Source organism: Calliphora vicina, chromosome 3 (genome assembly GCF_958450345.1).
Source record: "Calliphora vicina chromosome 3, idCalVici1.1, whole genome shotgun sequence".
NCBI classification, from domain to species: domain Eukaryota; kingdom Metazoa; phylum Arthropoda; class Insecta; order Diptera; family Calliphoridae; genus Calliphora; species Calliphora vicina.
Window position 1 is genome coordinate 115947734 of NC_088782.1, and position 22005 is coordinate 115969738.

At 26.0% G+C, this 22005-nt stretch overlaps 1 protein-coding gene across 3 annotated transcripts in view; it reads right to left on the reverse strand.

Annotated features, from left to right (window-relative positions):
- Ten-m (teneurin transmembrane protein Ten-m) overlaps positions 1-11595 on the reverse strand; it is a 273221-nt gene extending 261626 nt beyond the window's left edge. For all 3 annotated transcript variants that reach the window (XM_065503371.1, XM_065503370.1, XM_065503369.1), the window contains exon 1: positions 10025-11595. In XM_065503371.1, coding sequence (XP_065359443.1) covers positions 10025-10385 — 361 coding nt within the window. In that variant the 5' untranslated portion in view covers positions 10386-11595. The remainder of the gene's footprint in view (positions 1-10024) is intronic.
- Between the last annotated feature and the right edge of the window lie 10410 nt (positions 11596-22005).

Genomic DNA, 22005 nt, shown 5'->3' on the forward strand with positions numbered 1-22005 from the left:
TTTCATTTGTTATTTGCGTGTAGTTTTTTTTTTTGTTTGTTCTTTAATCCAGCATATTTTTGCATATTTTCAGTTAGTGGTGTTAGCATATTTTTTGACAGCTGTCAGGAAGTAATAAGTATAACAGAAGCAACAACAACAAAAAAAGTATGCACAAAAACCTCAGCTCTTAGCTAGTAAAAAGCTTTTTTTTTATTATTTTGCTTTTGGTTTTTATTTCATCTTTATATCCTGCACCAACAAAAAAACGAAGGAATAAATGGGAAAAAATATTTGCTATTGACATTTTATATAAATCATCAAAAAAACAAAAAAGAAATATGAATGAATAAAAGGAAAAATAAAAACATATTTCCTATTATAAATAGAAATGAGAGGAAAAATATATGAAAATATGTACTTAAATTTTTGAAAGCAACAAGAACAAAAAAACTCTACAAATTACTAAATAGTCCACAAAACAAAGTACTATTCATTGTTTTTACAAAAATACCATAAAATTTTAATTGACCCCATCATAGCTTACTTGTGGTGTATAAAGTAGCTAGTCTAGAAAGCGAAATATAACCACATATGTAAGTTTTTAACATCTAGAGTAATATAAGTAAGTAAAACTGCTATTTACAGCAAAAAATTCAATTAACCCCATCATAGTTTACAAGTGGTCAATAAAGTAGCTAGTTGTTAAAGCGAAATATAAAGAAAACTACAAATTTTTAAAATTATTATTTCCAAATAATAGAAATTTATCAACTGATTGAAATTAATTAAACTAACTCCCTTACTGGTTACTTGTAGACAGCAAAGTAGCAAGTCTATAAAGCTAAATATAAAGTATTCCTCTTTGTTTTATAAAAATACCATAAAATTTTAATTAACCCCATCATAGATTACTTGTGGTGTGTAAAGTAGCTAGTCCAGAAAGCAAAATATAACCAGATAAGTAAGTTTTTAACATTTATAGTAATATGTGTAAATAAAAAATCAATGAATTCAATTAACCCCATCATGGTTTACTAGTGGTCAGTAAAGTAACTAGTCGTTAAAACGTAATATAAAGAAATTTAAAAATTTCTAACAATTTTATTTCCAAATAATAGTAAATTATGAAATGATCGAAATAAACTAAACTAACTCCCTTACTGATTACTTGTTGACAGTAAAGTAGCTAGTCCATAAAGGTAAATATAAAGAAATCAAGAAATTTCCACCAAACTAAATGTAAAGAAAATTTCAATTTCAAAAATAAATCCAACTAACTCCAACGCACATTACTCGTAGACAGTAAAGTAGCTAGTTAAAAAATTACTAATTACTTGTTGACAGTAAAGTAGCTAGTCCATAAAGCTAAATTTAAAGAGGAAATTTCCAACATATTAAAAAATTTAATTAAAATTGCAATTGACAAAAATAAAACCAATTAATCCCAAAGCACATTACTTGTAAACAGTAAAGTAGCTAGTCCAAAAAGCAAATCCACATTTGCAGCCTTAAAATTTCTAAAGGTCAATAACATGAGTGGTATTCACAAATCTGTAACTGTATAGTTCGCCCAGTCCTCCTTTAAGTGTCTACAGACTAATATTTAATCGCGTTTTAGACTGATATTTAGTATCGTCCATAAACTGATTTGTAGTCTCTTCTATATACTGATCTCTAGTCTAGTTTATAAACTGATGTCCAGTCTAAGATTTCTAGTCTCAGCTATATACTGATCTCTAGTCTCATCTAAATACCGATCTCTAGTCTCGTCTATAGACTGATCTCTAGTCTAGTCTATAGACTGATCATTGATCTCTTCTATATATTGATCTCTAGTCTCTTCTATAGACTGATCTCTAGTCTAGTCTATAGACTGATCTCTAGTCTCATCTATGGATTGATCAGTAATCTCTTCTATAGACTGATCATTAATCTGATCTCTAGTCTTGTCTATAGACTGATCTCTAGTCTAGTCTACAGACTGATCTCTAGTATCGTCTATAGACTGATCATTGATCTCTTCTATATAATGATCTCTAGTCTCGTCGATATACTGATCTCTAGTCTCTTCTATAGACTGATCTCTAGTCTATAGACTGATCATTCATCTCTTCAATAGACTGATCTCTAGTCTCGTCTATAGACTGATCTCTAGTCTAGTCTATATACTGATCTCTAGTCTTATCTATAGACTGATCATTGATCTCTTCTATATAATGATCTCTAGTCTCTTCTATAGACTGATCTTTAGTCTAGTCTATAAACTGATCATTCATCTCTTCAATAGACTGATATCTAGTCTCGTCTATAGACTGATCTGTAGTCTCATCTATGGATTGATCAGTAATCTCTTCTATAGACTGATCATTAATCTGAACTCTAGTCTTGTCTATAGACTGATCTCTAGTCTCGTCTATAGACTGATCATTAATCTCTTCTATATACCGATCTCTAGTCTGGTCTATAAACTGATCTCTAGTATGGTCTATAGACTGATATATAGTCTCGTCTATAAATTGATCATTATTCTCTTCTATAGACTGATCTCTAGTCTCGTTTATAAATTGTTTTTTAATTTCGTCTATTGGCAGATTTCTAGTCTCATCTATATACCGATCTCTGGTCTTGTCTATAGACTGATCATTAATCTCTTCTATAGACTGATCTCTATAGACTGATCCTTAGTCTCGTTTATAAATTGTTTTTTAGTCTCGTTTATGACATATTTCTAGTCTGATCTCTAGTCTCTCCTATAGACTGATCTCTAGTCTGTTCTATGATAGATAATTTTAGGCCTGTAAAAAAGCTAAAACTCTAGTCTTGCCAACAACAATTTACAAGCTTTCTAATATTATTAATTTAACATAATAAAGCTTCTAATCATAAAATCCACAAACAATTGCTGGGAAATCTTTTATTTTAAATAATCTCCAGCTGATTCTCATTATAAATTACTACTTGTTATTAAACTATATTAAATTAGCAATAAATTAACAAATATTTCAAGATAAACAATAATACTTAATCATATATTTATATGATAACAACAATAATAATAATGATAGTTTAAGCCTACACATATTCTCCATCAAATTCCCTTTCATTTACAAAACTTTTTTAAACTTTAACACAAATTTAAATTATATTATTTTGTTAATAATGTTAACACATTTGTTTTATATTTATTTTTTTGTTTGTAAGAATAATCTTCTATTTATAGTTTACATATGAAAACATAAGGCTTTGTTAAAAGTAAAACTTCCGTAAGTTATAATACATATTTATTTTGGGAGAAAAGATGTTTAATAATAGTTTAGATAGTTTACAAACAATTGATGTAAAGTAAAAAAAGTTTGTAAAGCTTAATAATAATAATGTTTGGGTTAATAAAATTTTTAATGATTTGGGATTAAGTTAAGAAATAATAACAAAGAAAATAGAAAGATAAATAATGCAGTATTATTACAGTAATAAAACATAAAGTCACTTTAGTGTCTCTAAGTAATCAAGAGTGTAGTCAGTTTAGTAAATAATCTAATGGAGAGCAGTAATCTAAGGGAGAATCAATTGTCACTTAGTAACGTTTTTGTAATCTAAAGTATAGTTTATTTATATTACTGTAAGTAGTTTCGGGACAAACCACAAAAACTGCTGGGTTGTTTTTAAAATGTGTGTGTGTGTAAAACACTTGAAATTCCCCTTTTTAGGTAGTTTTTATTTTCCAATAGTTTGTTTTAGGTCCCTCTTGTAATTTCTGCTTTCTTTCGGTTTTTAATATTTCCTTTACTTTAATTTTTAAAACAGATTAAATGCCTCATTTACTTAGCATCCGATATGTCATCATTAATGTCATGTAAACAGAGGATTTTTGAACAAAAAAAAAATTCTTTCATAGTTTAACTTCGACACACACACGGACTTTAAAGGATTTTAAATACTAAGAGGCAACAAAATAAAACAAAAGACAAGGTTAAATGTTTATTTAGGGTTTTTTTTTGGGGAAAGAACGAAATTTTAAAGGAAACAATTTTTTGACGATTTTTTAAAAATACTTTTGTTTACAAAAATTTTAAAATTTTTATTTATTCTTTTAAAGAACACTAAGAGCTACTACAGAAATTTATCAAAAAAAATAATTTTTTAATATATAATTTTTTAATGTCACCTCAAAGTTTGTACAAAAAATTTTATTATTTTCCCTTTAAGGTTTTTTGTTTGATTTATGAAAAATTTAGTTTTGTTATAAATCTTAGAATATTTTTATAGTTTTCAATAGCTTATATAATAAGCTAGTAAAGTAATTTAAAATTAACAAATTTTATTAATAATAATTTTTTTTATAAGGCACCAAAGTTTGTAAAATTTTTGAGAAATTTTTTTCCAATTTTCATTTTAAGGGTTTTTGCATAACTTAACAGAAATTTTGTTTTAAAACAAAAATGTTAATAATATTATATTTTCTGACAGTAAACAAAATAAGCTTTAAAAATATTAAAAGACTTTATCATATTTATAAATATATATTTTTTTTAATAGCTCAAGATTAATGCACATTTTAGAAGGAAATATTTTATTTAAGGAATTTTTGATTATTAAAACAAAATTCAAAATCATGATTAATTTTTATATTCTTATAGAACATATAAAGAGCTACTAAAATTATTAAAATTCAATTAAATTTATTAATATATATTTTTTTAATATTTCAATAAATTTTCTTATATTTTTAAAAATTTTGTGAAAAAAATTTTTTTAAGGTTTTTTTCTTAATTAAAGAAAAAATTTGTATTTTAAAAAAAATTATGATATTTTTCTATTTTCTTATTTAGCACACAATGGCCTAAAGAAATACAAAACATATGGCAATATTTATTACTACATATTTTTTTAATATGCTAACAAACTTTGCCAAAATTCTAAAAACAAATTTTTCATATTTTTCATATAAGGTTTTTTGTTTAATTTAACAAAAAAATTTGGTTTTATAATAAAACTGTTAATATTTTTATATATTCTGATAGACAACAAAATTAGCTTTAAAATTAATATTATTTTTGTTAATTTTCTTTATAAATATATTTTTAAAAAATTTTGTTACATGTTAAATATTTTGGAGAAATAAATTTTTTTTAAGGTTTTTTGCTTAATTAATGAAATTTTTAATATTGTAAGAAAATGCATGATTATTTTTTATTTTCTTAAAGAAAACACAATGAGCTAATAAAAAAACTAAAAATTTAACAAAATTTATTAATATATATTTTTTTTATAATTCAATAAATTTTGTTGAATTTTTCAAAATTTTCTGAAGAATTTTTATTTAAGTATTTTTTCTTAATTAAAGAAAAATTTTGCATTATAACAAATATTATGATATTTTTTCCTTTACTTATGTAGTATTTAATGGGCTATTAAAATATTAGAAAAGAAGTAAAATATTTGAATATATATATTTTTAGTATATTAACAAACTTTGTCAAAATTTTGAAAACTAATTTTTCTTATTTTTTGTTTAAGGCTTTTTGTATAACTTAACAAAAATTTTATTTTATAACAAATCTGTCAAGATTGTTATATTTTCCAATAGACAACATACCCAGCTTTATAACTACTAAAGATTTGTTTAAAATTGTTAATATATATTTTTTTAATAGCTTAACAAATTTTGCTATATTTAGAAATTTTATGCAAAATAAATTTTATTAAAGGTTTTTAGCTTAATTAAAGAAATATTTTGTATTAAGACAAAATGCATAAAGGTTTTCTATTTTCTAATAGCTTATTTAAAGAGCTATTAAAAATATATCAAAGTAATCAATTTCATTAATATGTATTTTTTTTTAATTTAAATACAAAAAATAAAAAATTTTGAAAAAAAAAAATTAGCTTCTTTCCCTTTAAGGTTTTTTGCTTAGTTAAAGAAAAATTTAGTATCAAGCAAAAACTCAAGAATTTTTTCTAAATTCTAAAAGAGCTTCTAAAGGACTACTAAAATAATGATTTTTTTTTTAAATCCAACAATATATTATTTTTTAATAACATCACAAAGTTTAATAATTTTGTCAAATTTTTTGGGATATTAGTCATAGAGAAATATACATAGAAAGGAAACTAGAAAAAAACTCAAGCAAACAATTACTCAAAAAAATTACAGCTATGAGAGTTATTATTGTTTCTACATAGTTTTTACTAACGCATTATCACTGGTTACATTTTTATTAACTGAGTTAGGTCTTGCCGATCTATGTGTATTTAAGTACCACAAGTAATTTTGTTTTAATTTATTAAAAAAACTTAAAATTTTCTAATACTTTTAAACAAAATTCAAAACCCTTATATAAATATGTTGAATATTAGCATTAATAGTTTTAATGATTAACAAGTTTTTTTAATAACATTGTAAAAAATTGTTACACCAAACCAGTTTAAAAATGATTAATTGTTGTGTTGATGGTAAACTAAATTAAACTACTTTATAATTAATAAAAATAATCTTGTAAATTTTGGTTAAAACCTTTAAATATAAACAAACATAAGTGTGTTTCTACAACTAAAATTTAGCTGGAAATTAAAGGTATTTAGCAAAAGACAGACATACACTTTTTATAATCGAAATGATTAAGATTTCATTAAATAGTTTAATGTTAAAGCTAAAACATTTAAAGGTTTAGATTTATTAAAAACAAATTAAAAAAAAATTCACAGAAAAAAATTTGGTTTTGAAACTAGTTTAGGAATTTTGGGTATTTGGTTTGAAAAAACTTTCAAAAAATTAAGTTTTTTCTTCACAACTAGTATAATTTTTTTTCTTTAAATTAAAGCTAATCCCTAGGGCTTCTGAAATAATTACTTAGTTTTTAATTCTTTAATAATATATATTTTAAATATTTCAGAAAAGTATGAAAATTTTTAATCAAATTTGATCCTAAAATGTAAAATGAAATGTTGCAAAAATTTAGTTTTATTATAAAAATGTATAATTGTTTTACATTATTTGAAAGCTGTTTTCAAGACCTTTTAAAAAAAGTATTTAGTTTTTCATTCGCTCAATATATATATTTTTCATGTATCTCCAAAATTTGCACATTTTAGGAAATTTTTTTTTTGATTTTTTGAATTTTTGTTTAAGTTTTTTTGGAAATTTTTCCAAAAACAAAAAGTTATCGCAAAGTTTTTAAACACGATTAAAAAGCTATCATATGAAGCTACTAAAATTAGTTAATTGTAATAAAATCGCTTAATATTTATTTTTTTTTAATTTGTTAACAAATTGACCTTCAATTTCGGCAATTTTTTTATTTCAAAAACAAAAAATTTTTTATTTAAAAATTTTATCAAAATTTTTCTCTTATTAAATAGCTCTTTCCAAGAACTTTTAAAATAGTTAAGAGTTTTAAACAATACTCATTATGGATATGTTTTATATTCCAACAAACTTTGAAACCTTTTGAAATATTTTTTAATATTATATTTCCAAATTCAATTTTAACTCAAATCTGTGTTATTGCATTATTATAAACAAATTTTACATGTTGTGAAAGCTAATCCCTTAAGCTTTCAAATAATGTTGTTTATAACAAAATCTTTTAATATAAAAGTTTTTAAATGCTAAGCAAACTTTGTTAATTTTTTTTTATTTTGTTAATGATTTTATCCATTTTTGAAACTATGGCCAAAATATATTGTGTAACAAAAATCTACAAATATTGTAATTAATTGAATAGCTAATCTATTAAGCTTACAAATAATGTGATCTATAACAAAATTGCTTAATATATATTTTTTTAATTGCCCAACAAACTTGGAAAAAGTTTTATTTTATTGTTTTTTTAAAAAGAGCAAAAAGTTGTTTGTTTTGCAAAAACCGGCAATTGTTATACATGATTAAAAAGCTTATTTCAAGAGCTTTTAAATAATAATATTTATAACAAACTAGCTTTCTATAAAGTTTTCAAAAACCTGCTCAAACTTTATTAAAATTTTAAATTTTTTTTTAATTCTTATAACATTGCAAATTTTTAAATTAAGAAAATAGTAAATGCTATAGCAAAATCCGTTAAGTATTATATATAATTTGAATGCTGTTTTATTAAGCTTTTAAATAATATCACTTTTAACCAAATTGTTTAATACATAAATTTTTAAAACTTGCCCAAACTTTATTAAAATTTTTAGTTTTTTTTTTATTCATTTAGCCATTTTTAAAGTTTTGCAAAAAGTTGTTGTTATTGCAAAAACCATTAAATTTTGTTTATTATTTAAAAGCTAATGAAATAAGCTTATGATTAAAGGCTTTTAAAACTAAATTGCTAAATATATATTTTCTTAAAGCTGGCACAAACTTTGCTCAAATTTATGAAATTATTTAATTATAATTTTTTAGCCATTTTTTTTGGAAATTGTGCAAATAATTAATTGTATTGCAAAAACCAATAATTATTATATAACACAAAAAAGCCTTTTTAACAAGCTTTCAATTAATAATAATTAAAACAAAATTCCTTAATATATATTTTTATAAAATTCCTCGAAATATTTAAATTTTTTTGTTGAATTTTTTTTTTATGAATTACTTTTAAAATGTGCAAAAATTGGTTGTTAGGCAAAAACCTTTAAGATTTATTTATTATTTAAAAGCTTATTTATAAAGCTTTTGAATAATAATATTTATAACAAAATTGCTTAATAAATATTTTTTTAAAACTAACACAAACTTTGCTCAAATTTTTGAATTTTTTCTCATGTGTTTTTTTTAGTAATTTTTTAAAAGTTTGCAAAAACCGTTAATTATTTTTTATAATTTGAAAGCTTATCTATTAAGCTTTTAAATAATAATACTTATAATAAAATTGCTTAATATATATTTTTTTAATTCCTCCACAAACTTTATTCAAATTTAATTTTTTTTTTTTTAATTTTTTATACTTTTTTTAAATTGAGCATAAAACTAGTGTATAATCAAAAAACTTTTAAATTTTATTTATTATTTAAAAGCCTATTTATTAAGCTTTTGAATAATAATATTTATAAGAAAATTGCTTAATATGTATTTTTTTAATTCCACCACAAACTTTGCTTTTAATTTTTAATTTTTTTTTTTTTTAATTTTTTATACTTTTTTCTAATTGAGCATAAAACTAGTCTATAATCAAAAAACCTTTAAATTTTATTTATTATTTAAAAGCTTATCTATTAAGCTTTTGAATAATAACATTTATAAGAAAATTGCTTAATATATATTTTTTGAATTCCTCCACAAACTTTGCTCAAATTTTGGATTATTTTCTTCATGTGTTTTTGGAGATTTTTTAAAATTGTGCAAAAAGTAGTTGATATTAATAAACCAGTTAAATTTTATTTATTATTTAAAAGCTGATCTATTAAGCTTTTGAATAATAATATTTATAAGAAAATTGCTTAATATATATTTTTTGAATTCCTCCACAAACTTTGCTAAAATTTTGGATTATTTTCTTCATGTGTTTTTGGAGATTTTTTAAAATTGTGCAAAAAGTAGTTGCTATTAATAAACCAGTTAAATTTTATTTATTATTTAAAAGCTGATCTATTAAGCTTTTAAATAATAATATTTATAAGAAAATTCCTTAATATACATTTTCATAATTTAACCCCAAACTTTGCTTAAATTTTGAATTTTTTTTTTAATGTTTTTTTATACTTTTTTTCAAATTGAGCAAAATCAAATTTATAAAGCAAAAACCTTTAAATTTTCTTTATTATTTAAAAGCTTATCTTTCAGGCTTTTAATTAATAACACCTATCACAACATTCCTTAATATATATTTTTTTAATTTAACCACAAACTTTGCTAAAATTTTGGAATTTTTTATTTATGCTTTTTTATACTTTTTTTCAAATTGAGCAAAAACTTGATTATTAAACAAAAACCATTAAATTTTCTTTATTATTTAAAAGCTTAGCTATTAAGCTTTCAAAAAATAATAATTTTTAAAAAAATTCCTCAACAAATTTTGTTAAAATGTTCTTTAAGTAATGTGAAAGAAAAAAAAAACAAACTTGCCTTGTCTACCATGTGTGCGGGCTGCTGTTGATGTCGATGATGGAGGATTCTGTGATTCATTGCCACGATGTGGTAAATGCTGATATTCATAATCATAATATGATGATTGTGAGTCGCCTGGCTGTTGTTGCAATTGCTGCTGTTGCTGTTGCTGCTGTTGTAATTGTAAATTTTGTTGATTCTGATGATGCAGTGTATTTTGCTGTGAAGCACTATTTGTATTTGCCAAATGTGGATGCCTGGGTGTCATTGAACCCATGACTGCCCCACTAACAACAACACCGCTACCGCCTCCGCCACCACCCACAGCCCTAGTGTCATCGCGACAATCGAGGGTGGTTTCATATTCATAGGGATTCATGGTGGACGATTCTAAAGGACATTCGTCGTCGTCGGTATCAGTGCCACCGTCGTAGATGTTCTCAGCGTGACGGTATGCCGGATGATGATGATTTTGCTTTGAGAACTTAATTTTGATGGCTTTTGTTAGCGGATCACAACCCGCCAAATAATCCAATATAGAATAGAAAGTGTTAGGCAGTAGAAGTAGAAAATTAAATTAAGGGGGTGGGGGATAGGGGCAGATTCAATGATTTGTTTTTAAATTTTGTTTGGATTTTCTTGAATTTTTTAGAGGAATTAACACTTTTGTTTAAACATTTCTTAAGAATTTTGGAAATTTTTTTTATTTTGCTTGAAAAACTTTTTATTTTTCTAAATTTCTTTTAAATTCTCTGGCTGTTTTAGGCTGGCGCGCATTCATTTAACGCCCTGCAGCAATTTTCTTTTAATGTGACTTAATAGCAAAATATCCTTTTGTGCTTTAAAAATGTGAAATTTGTTTTACACTTAAACTTTAGTTAGTTTGTTTTTAAAAAGGTTGTTGTGTATGTTTAATTTAGCCTTAATTTAAGCCAATTGGTTTTGGCCATTTCCCCTTAGGCAGGTCATTAGCCTTAAATTTTCTTATCTTTTCTTTTCAACAAATTTGCCAAAATTTTTCTTTATTTTTTTTATTAGATTTTCTTTTCAAATATTTTTTAATTTTTGCTTTTTCACCAATTTTTTTTTTTTTTAAATATTTTTCTCAAATTTTCAATTTTCGTTTTGTTTTTTTTTTTTAGCACTTAAACACTTTTATAGATTTTCTTGCTTTAAAATTCTTTAAGAATTTTAGGTTTTTCTTTATGATTTATGGCCAGATTTTACACGTAACGCGCGTATTGTTTTCGTTTTATTTTTTTGTTTTTCCATCTAACAAAATTTTCATTTTTCTCATAAACTTAAACAAAAAAAAAAGTAAAATATTTCTATATGTATTATTTTCTTAATGGTTTCATTATTCAATCTTATTTATATGGAGCGTGTGTAATGTATGAAAAATGGAAATTGAAAAAAAATATTAAACGGCCGCCGGTCTTGAATTTCTGGTAGATACGATTTATAAACAGCGAGCGACGTTTTAAGACTGAATGCATGAAAGAATTTTTGTGTATCTTGAAGTTAGTGCGTATACAATGAGTACCAATTCTATAGATTCAGTTCAATTGAACGAACGAACACACAAACTCTCGCACACACACACACACGCAGCAGGCTGGCTGGCTGGCTGGCAGTTCAGTTCAGTTGGACAGGCACACGAGCAGCCAAAGAAACCCACAAAAACAAAATGCCTCCAGTCTGCATTCAAACAAAATACTCTGGCCTGCGCAACTCTTAGATACAAATACACTCAACGAAACTTCTGTTTGCAGAGGATATAACCAGGAATTTAGCTACAACAAAAAAACTGCACTCCCTCACCCTAAAATTAACTCTCTCGCTCTTGGGAGAGCCAAAGATACAGTTAACGAAACATTTTGCTTAGGAAAACCAAAACAAAACCATAAACAAACCCGAACAAAACATAAACAGAGAGCAAACTAAGCAAAACTAAAACCGAGAGAGAGAGTGAGAGAAGAGAGTTAAATCGTAAAACGAGAGTATTTAAATCTAAATCGTTAAGTTTTTTTTTTAAATTCAATGACTCGCGCATGTTTCGTTAAATGTATCTACAGCAGCATAACAAAACAAACATTAATTTCATAATAATTCTATCTAAATCTCTATCTTTGAACAAAAAGCAAAAAACTAAAGCTGCACACATCAATAACAATTCAAAAGCTAAACCTTTTCAGAGCAGTTTTTTGCTAATAAGGCTGCTGCTAACAACGTCTATGCTACCTTTAATATAAGATAGCTCAGCTTTGCTGCTGCTAAAGTCTGCAAAACTCATGTAGCTGAATAAACTGTGTGCAGCTTAGGCTGCATATTGAAGCGTTAATAATGTGTAGCATAAAGAGACATTTGAAGGTTAAAAAGTGCGTTAACTTAACAAAAAGGCCAAAAAGAAAGAAGAGCTCACAAAAAAAAAACTTTAAATATAAAAGAAAATCTCCCTATCAAAGGATTTTAATGAGATATTTTTGTTCATCATGCAGCCTGTTTAAAAAAAGGGGAAATTGTTGAAAACTTCCCCTTCAATCGATAGCTAGATAAATAGATAATTTTTCATTTAAATATTGCAGAGTTTTCTTTTTCATTTCTGTTTTTTTTTTGGCAACAAATGTTAATAACAGTTTTTTTTAATAAAATGTAGATATTTAAAATTATATTTCCATAATGTTAAGGTTTTTTTAACATGGTATTATTAAAAGGCCAAAATGAAAATAAATTTTAAGGAGTTTGATACATTTTTTTTTTAAAGATTTTTCTATTTTTTTAAAGCTATTGTTTTGGGTTTTGACATTATAAAATTTAATGAAAATTTTAAAAAATCTTTAAAACTGAATTTTTAAAAATTTTGTTAAAGCTTAGATAAAATATAGAAAAATATTTATTATATTAAATTTTAAAGATTTCTCTTTTTTGTAAAAGCTAAAGCTAAAGACCATAATTTAACATAGAGATGAGACGTAATTGTCAAAAACCTAAGTCTGTTTTCAAAAACCTATCTCTCGCAACAACAAAATACATGCTAGTCAATGTATTTTGTTGTTGTATTTTGTAATTCTCTATGCTAAAGACTTTGAAATAAAGAAATAAAATTTTAAGTTTTTCCAGGAATTTTTGAACTGGAAACCTTAAAAAAATTGGAAATTAAAACTTTGCTGCAAGTTTATGAAAATAAATAATTAAAGCGTTTTTTTTTAACAATTTCCTAATTTTTGAAAATTTTTAAAAATCTTAAAAATTGATTTTTGAAGGATTTTGTTAAAGATTAGAGAAAATATTAAAAAATATTTATTATATTAAATTTTAAAGATTTCTCTTTTATACCCTACACCACCATAGTGGGGAGGGTATTAAGCGTTTGTGCAGATGTTTGTAACGCCCAACAATATTAGTCTAACACCCACCTTAAAGTATACCGATCGACTTAGAATTACTTTCTGAGTCGATTAAACGATGTCCGTCCGTCCGTCCGTCTGGTCGGCTGGCTGGCTGTCCATGTAAACATTGTGTGCAGAGTACAGGTCGCAATTTTCAAGGTATTTCGATGAAATTTGGTACATATAAGTTTTTCGGCCCAAGGATCAAGCCTATTGAAACTGGCTGAAATCGGTCCATTATTTCACCTAGCCCCCATACAAATGTCCCCTCAAAATTGGACTTTATTGGTCATAAATATTTAATTTATATATGTATTTACACAAATTTCGCTCCAAATAAGTTTTATATACACAAAATTCATGTCACCAAATTTTGTTACAATCGGTCCATAATTAGTCATAGCTCCCATATATATCCGCTTCCGAAAATCACTTTAATGTGCATAAATCTCTTAAAAATTTCGGTATACACACAAAATTCGCCAAAAATAACTTTTATATAGACATAAATCACACTACCTAATTTCATGGTGATCGGTCCATAATTGATCATATCTCCCATATAAGGCCCACTTCCAAAAATCACTCAAAAATATAAATTATTGAAATTTTAAAATAAAAATGTTTTTGCTCTTTTACTTAGTGTAGGGTATTATATGGTCGGGCTTGACCGACCATACTTTCTTACTTGTTTTTGTTGTATTTTTGTTTGACAAATCGTAGTGTAATCGACTTTGTAATAAAGAAATAAAATTTTAAGTTTTTCCATGAATTTTTTAACTGGAAGCTTAAAAAAAAATTTGAAATTAAAACTTTGCTTCAAGTTTATGAAAATAAATGTTTTACAATTTTAAAGAAGCTTATATCACTCACTATCTTTGAAGTTTTTAAAAAATATTTCAAGTTTTTCCCAAAAAATTTGGGTAACACTGCTGTAATTTTTTGAGTCATGGAAATATAACCATATACGGACACCAATACGTGATATAAGACCAAAAACAAACAAGTAAGATAGCTATCTTCTTATATACCCTACACCAAATTATACTTCAAAATAAAAATTTTAAATATTTTTAGGTAACACAATGTTTTTTTAATTTTTTGGAAAACATTTTTTTTCGATTTGTTTTAAATTTTTTTTTTTTGTTTTTTCAATTTTTTTTTAATGTTTAGCGAAAAAAAAGTTTTGCTGATAGAAGACCAAAAAAACAAGTAAGAGAGCTATATTCGTAATTTTTTGAGTCATGGAAATATAACCATATACGGACACAAATACGTGACAAAAGACCAAAAAACAAGTAAGAGAGCTATATTCGCCTGTGCCGAATCTTATATATCATTTACCAAATTATACTTCTAAATAAAAATTTTAAATATTTTTAGGTAACAAAATTTATATTTTTTTTTCGAAATTTTTGGAAAAAAAAATTTTCTGAATTTTTTTTTTAAATTTAAAATTTTTATATTTTTTTTTGGTGGAAAAAAAAATCGGGTTAAAAAACATTTTTTTCCGATTTTGACCCATTGTAGGTCCAACTTACTATGAAAATTTAAATATTTTAAAGTTTTTTTCCAAAGTTGTTGTTTTTTTCATTTTTTGTAAAAAATTTTTTTTCGAATTTTTTTTTTAAATTTTAACTTTGGTAAAAAAAATTTGGGTTAAAAAATAATTTTTCCGATCTTTGTACGACAACTTACTATGTATGGGTTATATACGTCGTTGCAAAGGACTTTGAAATATCTATCATTATCCATATTGTCTATATTAATGACTTAATAATCCATATGTAGGTCAAAAATAGGTTAAAAGTCGAGATTCTTCCGGTTTTTTCCTTATATCTCAGCCATTTGTGGACCGATTTTCTCGATTTTAAATAGCAACCGAGCCAGAAGAAACTCTTTAAGTTTTTTGCGATTTTAATCTTGAAGATGAAGTTTTTTTTGATTTTATATGTTTCCAATTTTATTTATTTATGCCAACAGCTACAACTTTGCGTCAGAGAGTAAATCAAAATCATGGCATTTGAATATAAAAAAAATTAAAAAAGGAGATTTTTCGCAATTTTTTTGGGAAAAAAGTACTTTTATTCTTTTTAAGTTATCTAAAAATTTTCTAAAAGGATGTATAATGAATTTGTACTTTTTGAAAAGCTAACTTTACGCCAAATATTTTCAATGAAAAAAATATTTATAATTTTTGATACCGACGGGATTAGGTCCATTCAAAAAATGCCTCTTTTTCATGTAAAATTCAACTTTAGGGCAAAAATTCTCAAATCGCATACTCCATATCAAAATATAGTAACCTATTTTAGATGGCCCAATAAGTTCTTAATTATTTTGTAAAGGGTTCCGATAACCCCGCTCCCTGTATGGATATTATAGCCAAAAAACGAAAAAATCACATTTTTGGGATTTTTCAAGATTTTTTTAGGAATTGCATGATACTTGATAACAAATTTCAAAATTTGTTTTCATTTTTGCATTTTAAATAGAAAAATCTACATAACTGTGAAATTTCATTAAAAAATATTTATAAATAAAAATTTTATTTCAATTTGAAAAATTTGTATCTATGCAAAAAGCATTTTTTGTCATATTTTTCAAAAAAGTATTCCATGAATTTTTTAATTGTCAAAATATATATAATTTTTTGAATAGTAGACAAAATCCTCTATCCATTGATATATAGCATGTCTTTTTTTTTTTTTTTTTTGATAGCTACTAGGTTTTATGTAGTGCTCGACGAGGAGATTCTAAATGTACAATTTTTTTTAAATCGTAACACAAACGAAGAAATAGGATCATTTTAAAAATTGAACATACCCGAGGTGTCCTACTTTGGGAACCACTGGTACCGCTCCTGGTGGGCTCATGAGGTCCAAATTCAAAACTCGACTACACTTCCTCTTTGCGCATATGAAATTTCATTCAAATCGGCGTAAGGGTTTAGAAGTTACAGATTTATTTCCCTCTTTTTTTATTCTCATACCACTGTGCGACGTCTTACCTGGAAAAAGCATATAGATACGACTCAAATGAAGTTAAAATTACTACAAATTTACTGGCTAATTGACAAAAACTCGAGATTGAGTTTAGATTGCAAACTTTTGCTGTTCAGCTCAATAATAAAACCCATAAGGTGCTATGGAATTCAATTATGGGGCACGGCCCATAATTCAAAGATTTCAAAATAAAATATTACGAATGATTAAATCGGGAAAAATATTTTTTAACCCGAATTTTTTCTCATCAAAAAATTTTTCTTGTCATAAATTCTTTTTCCCAAAAAAAAAAAAAAAATTGGAAAAAAAATTTTGAAAAACAAAAAAAAAAAAAAATAATTTTTGTTTACCTAAAAATATAAAAAAAAAATGTTTAAAGTATAATTTAGTGAAGGGTATATAAGATTCGGCACAGCCGAATATAGCTCTCTTACTTGATTCAAATTAAATAAGTAAAAAAAAACTTCCTTGCACATAATTCCACATTTTCGAAGCAAAAAAGAGCTTTGTTGTTTAGACTGTAATGTTCAATAACTATTATAGAATAAATACCTTCAAAATGACATTTAAATTACACAGGGCAACAAAATCGAATGTATTTATGTATTGTGGTTCCAGTAGTACAAATATGGTCAAAATTTTAAATTCTATGGAGAGGTTTTTTTTTAAAAAATGTTTAATTAAGTTAAGTGTGAATTTTTTTAGACGCTTCTCCACATAATTAATGATTACCCAAAAACGGTTAGTCCGATATTAGTCCGATAAACACAGAACAGTTTAGATTTACATAACCTTTAATCCGTTTATATATTACGTTTTAATCGGCTCAGTACTTTCGGAGTTATAATAACAAATTGAAGCAAAAAATATAATTTTTATGTGAAAATAGAAAATTTTTTTGTTTTAAAAAAATCATGAAAAATCGAAAACGTTAAAAATTTTTCAGATTTATTGCTTTATCTTAAAGCCGCATGTAATAGAAACAAAATGAGATATTGATCATAAAAATCGATGGATTTTTTTTTCGAATTTATTCACAATTAAGTGAATTCGCTCATTTTCACAAAATTTTAGTTTTTTGTTTGATATATATAAAATTGAGTAGTTAATGTACTTCTTTTGATTGATTGAATTTTTAAAACATTTATTTTCTAAAACATTTTCCCCATGCTATATACAAATTTTCATGTATGTAATGCTTTTCAATCGGCTCAGTAGTTTCGGAGTTATAATAACAAATTGAAGCAAAAAATATAATTTTTATGTGAAAATAGAAAATTTTTTTGTTTTAAAAAAATCATGAAAAATCGAAAACGTTAAAAATTTTTCAGATTTATTGCTTTATCTTAAAGCCGCATGTAATAGAAACAAAATGAGATATTGGTCATAAAAATCGATGGATTCTTTTCGAATTTATTCATAATTAAGTGAATTAGCTAATTTTCACAAAATTTTAGTTTTTTGTTTGATATACATAAAATTTTTTAGTTAGTTTTGTTCTTTCGATTGATTGAATTCTAAAAACATTTTCCCCATACTATGTACACATTTTCATTTATGTAATGCGTTTCAATCGGCTCAGTAGTTTCGGAGTTATAATAACAAATTGAAGCAAAAAATATAATTTTAATGTGAAAATAGAAAATTTTTTTGTTTTAAAAAAATCATGAAAAATCGAAAACGTTAAAAATTTTTCAGATTTATTGCTATATCACAAAGCCACATGCAGTAGGAAGAAAATGAGATATCGATCATAAAAATCGATGGATTTTTTTCGAATTAATTCACAATTAAATGAATTCGCTTATTTTCACAAAATTTCAGTTTTTTAGACTTTTTACAGATCTAGGTTTGAAGCTAAACTAAGACTACTTAAAGACAAAACTAAAAAGCAAAACTAAATCTAAAGGATTCCAGCTAATCTGATTATTTAAGGACTTAATTCATTAAGGTTTAACAAATCATTGTTATTTTCTTTTAGTATTTCTACATTTGTTTCACAAACAACAAATATTTCTTAGTAGTGCAACATTTTGCTGCAACTTGTGGTTTGCTCAACAACAAGTGCAATATAAACAATCTTGTTTGATCTTGTTTAAAAAACAATTCACAATTACTTGCTTAAACTTACAAATTTATTTAGAAATCGAATAACAAAAACAAACACAAAATTCCCACAAAACAAATACAATTTGTTAAGAAAATAAACCATTTTTTTTAAAGAAATATTAAATAAATTTATTTAGGAGTGGCGTCTAAACTATACAAACTCACTCTACCTTCCGGATTAGAAAAAATCCTTATCGCCAAAAACAAATATTTCCCAAAAAAATACACATACTTTGCGGCATTTTAGTTTACATCTTAAACAATTATCTCGTTCTATGTTCAGTTCACCTGCATTTTGTTGATGTCTCTTTAAAGGTTGCTGTTTGGTGTTGAAGGTGCCTAACATTTATTCATTAGTTTTGAAAATATTTGTTGGAAAAACAAGGAATTAGTTGCTGTTATCATTTCAATTAACAATTAGTTACAAATTAACCATATTATCACACGTGTTGCGGTATGAGTATGACTCTATATGCAGGTACCTGTACAGAGTTCAAATATGTGTTTTTTAGGGAGTTTCACCCTTATTTAAGCTATGGAATAGTTAAAGTATTTAGTATGCATTTAGAGTAGTTAAGCAAATATTTGGGTTTAAGGCAAATTTACTTAGCTATTACATGTTAAGGTAATTTATATGGGAATACCCAATAGTTCTGGGGTGGTTTCAGGAACTAGTGATTTTACTTGCCATTTGGGGGCCTACTTTCTCCCTAACTGCTAACTTGACAAGCTAATTAACTAGTTCACATTCATGAGTCCTAAAAATGGAGCTAAATGATCCTCTATATTCGTATTCCAGATACCCAGAATAAAACCAAACAGAATATATAACAGAAAATTTATTAGATTTTCTGTGCTAAATTTAAAAAAAAAAGTTTAAACTGCCTACACTCTTGTATACTTAGGGACACTAAAGTGGAGACAAATACCACTAAGCTATATTAGCGGATCTGTGTAAAGTAGCCTATTGCCTTTGCTTTGTATTACAAAGGACTATTGAGAATCAAACGAGCCAAAAAAAATATACAAATTGAAGTTCTCAAAATATTTAGTGTAAAGTACTGTGTAAAAGGGACAAATTGTCACTATTAAATCTACAAGATATTTAAGCAACTAACAGGTTCATTATAGTGATATTTTTAGACAAATGAGTTTAATGATCAATGATAAGATTGCCATAGATGTCTGTATTACAAAGTTAATTAGAAATATGAATATATTAAGGCGGGTCAAAAAGTTCCTGCCTTTTTTTTTTTTTTAAAAAAAATCAATTTATGCTCTATGCACTTTGTCCAAGGCTTCTCCAATTTTTTTTTATACCTTCCAAAAAATAACAAAAATAACAATCGAGGTCTTCAAAATTTTTAATTTTTGTGAGATGATTTCATTGTTGGAGACAAATCTCTTCCGCCGAGACATTTCTTTAGGTTTGCAAACCAGAAATAGTCACTCGGGCTAAATCCGCTGAATAGGGTGGAAGAGGGAGCATTTCGTAGACCAATTCATGGATTTTTGCAATAGAAACTTCCACAAGTTCTCGCACAAGACCTCAACTGGGCGTTCAGAACATTCGGCATTTTCCGTGCTTATACAGCCACAATGAAATTCAGTAAATCACCTTTTTACCATTGAAATTGATGGTGCAGAGTCCCTATTTATTAAGCTCAGCCTTGTTTTATGTGAAATCCACTTTCTTCCGCTTTCTCCTCAAGTCACGAGGTAGTCTGCTATCAAGGACTATCCAACTCAAACAAAATGGGGAAGCTTGTTAAAATTTTGACAGGAGTCAAGCGACAGATGCTTGTTGACAGGAGAAGTGTGGCATTTTCAGTTAAGAGACGGGAAATTCAAACAGTCGCGGTTTTATTTCCGTTAATTATCTAATAAGAAATCATGAAGATTTCAATACTTTTATTTCACATCGTGGCTCTTTCTTTACTTCAATTTTTACCTCAATCGTTGCTCTTTTTTTTCTTCCACATTTACCTTAATGGTGGCTCTTTATATTCTTGATCTTTTACCTCAATCCTGGATCTTTTTATTCTACAATTTTTACCTCAATCGATGCTCTTTCTATACTTCAGTTTTTACCTCAATTATGGCACTTTATATACTCAAATTTGTACCTCAATCCTGGCTCTTTCTATTGTCCAATTTATACCTCAATCGTGGCTCTTTCTATTCTTAAATTTTTTCGCCAATTGAGACTCTTTTTATACTTAAATTTTGACGTCAATCGTGGATCTTTCTTTACTTCAAATTTAACTCAATCGTGGCTTTTTGTATAGTTAAATTTTTAACTCAATACTGGCTCTTTCTATTCTTCAGCCTTTACCTCAATCTTGGCACTTTCGATTCATCAATTTTTGCCTAATCATGGCTGTTTGTACTTCAATTTTTAACCCAATCATGGCGGTTTCTATACTTAAATTTTTACCTCAATCCTGGATCTTTCTATTTACAATTTATACCTCAATCGTGGCTCTTTATATTGTTCAATTTTTACCTCAATCGTGGCTCATTCTATTTTTCAATTTTTACCTCAATCGTGGCTCTTTCTATTGTTCAATTTTTACCTCAATAGTGACTCTTTCTTTACTTCAATTTTTACCTCAATCGTTGCTCTTTCTTCACTTCAAATTTACCCCAATCGTGGCTCTTTCTATTCTTAAATTTTTACCTCAATCGTGGCACTTTCTGTACTTCTAAGTTTACATCAATCGTGGCCCCTTCTTTACTTAAATTATTACCTCAAACATGGCTGTTACTAAACTTCAAATTTTACATCTATCGTGTCTCTTTCGTTACTTAAATTTTTACCTCAATCGTGGATTTTTCTTTACTTAAATTTTTACATCAATCGTGGCCCTTTCTTTACTTAAATTTTTACCTCAATCGTGTCTCTTTCTTTACTTCAATCATGGCTCTTTCTATTCTGCAATTTTTACCTCAATCGTGGCTATTTATATTCTTTAATTTTTATCTCAATCATGGCTCTTTCTTTACTTAAATTTTTACCTCAATCGTGGCTCTTTCTTTACTTAAATTTTACCCCAATCATGGCTCTTCCTCTAGTTCAATTTTTACCTCAATCATGGCTCATTCTATCCTTCAATTTTTACCTCAATCATGGCTCATTCTATCCTTCAATTTTTACCTTATTCGTTGATCTTTCTGTACTTCCATTTCTACCCTAATCGTGGCTCTGTATTAACTTCAATTTTTACCTCAATCATGGATCTTTCTTTACTTAAATTTTTGCCCCAATCGTAGATATCGTGGCTCTTCTTTACATAGATTTCTACCTCAATCGTTGCTCTTTATATTCTTCAATTTTTTTTCTCAATCGAGGCTCTTTTTATACTTAAATTTTTACATCAATCGTGGCTCTTTCTTTACTTCAAATTTAACTCAATCGTGGCTCTTCCTTTACTTCAATTTTTAACTCAATCGTGAATCTTTCTTTATCTTAGTTTTTACCTCAATCTTTCTATTT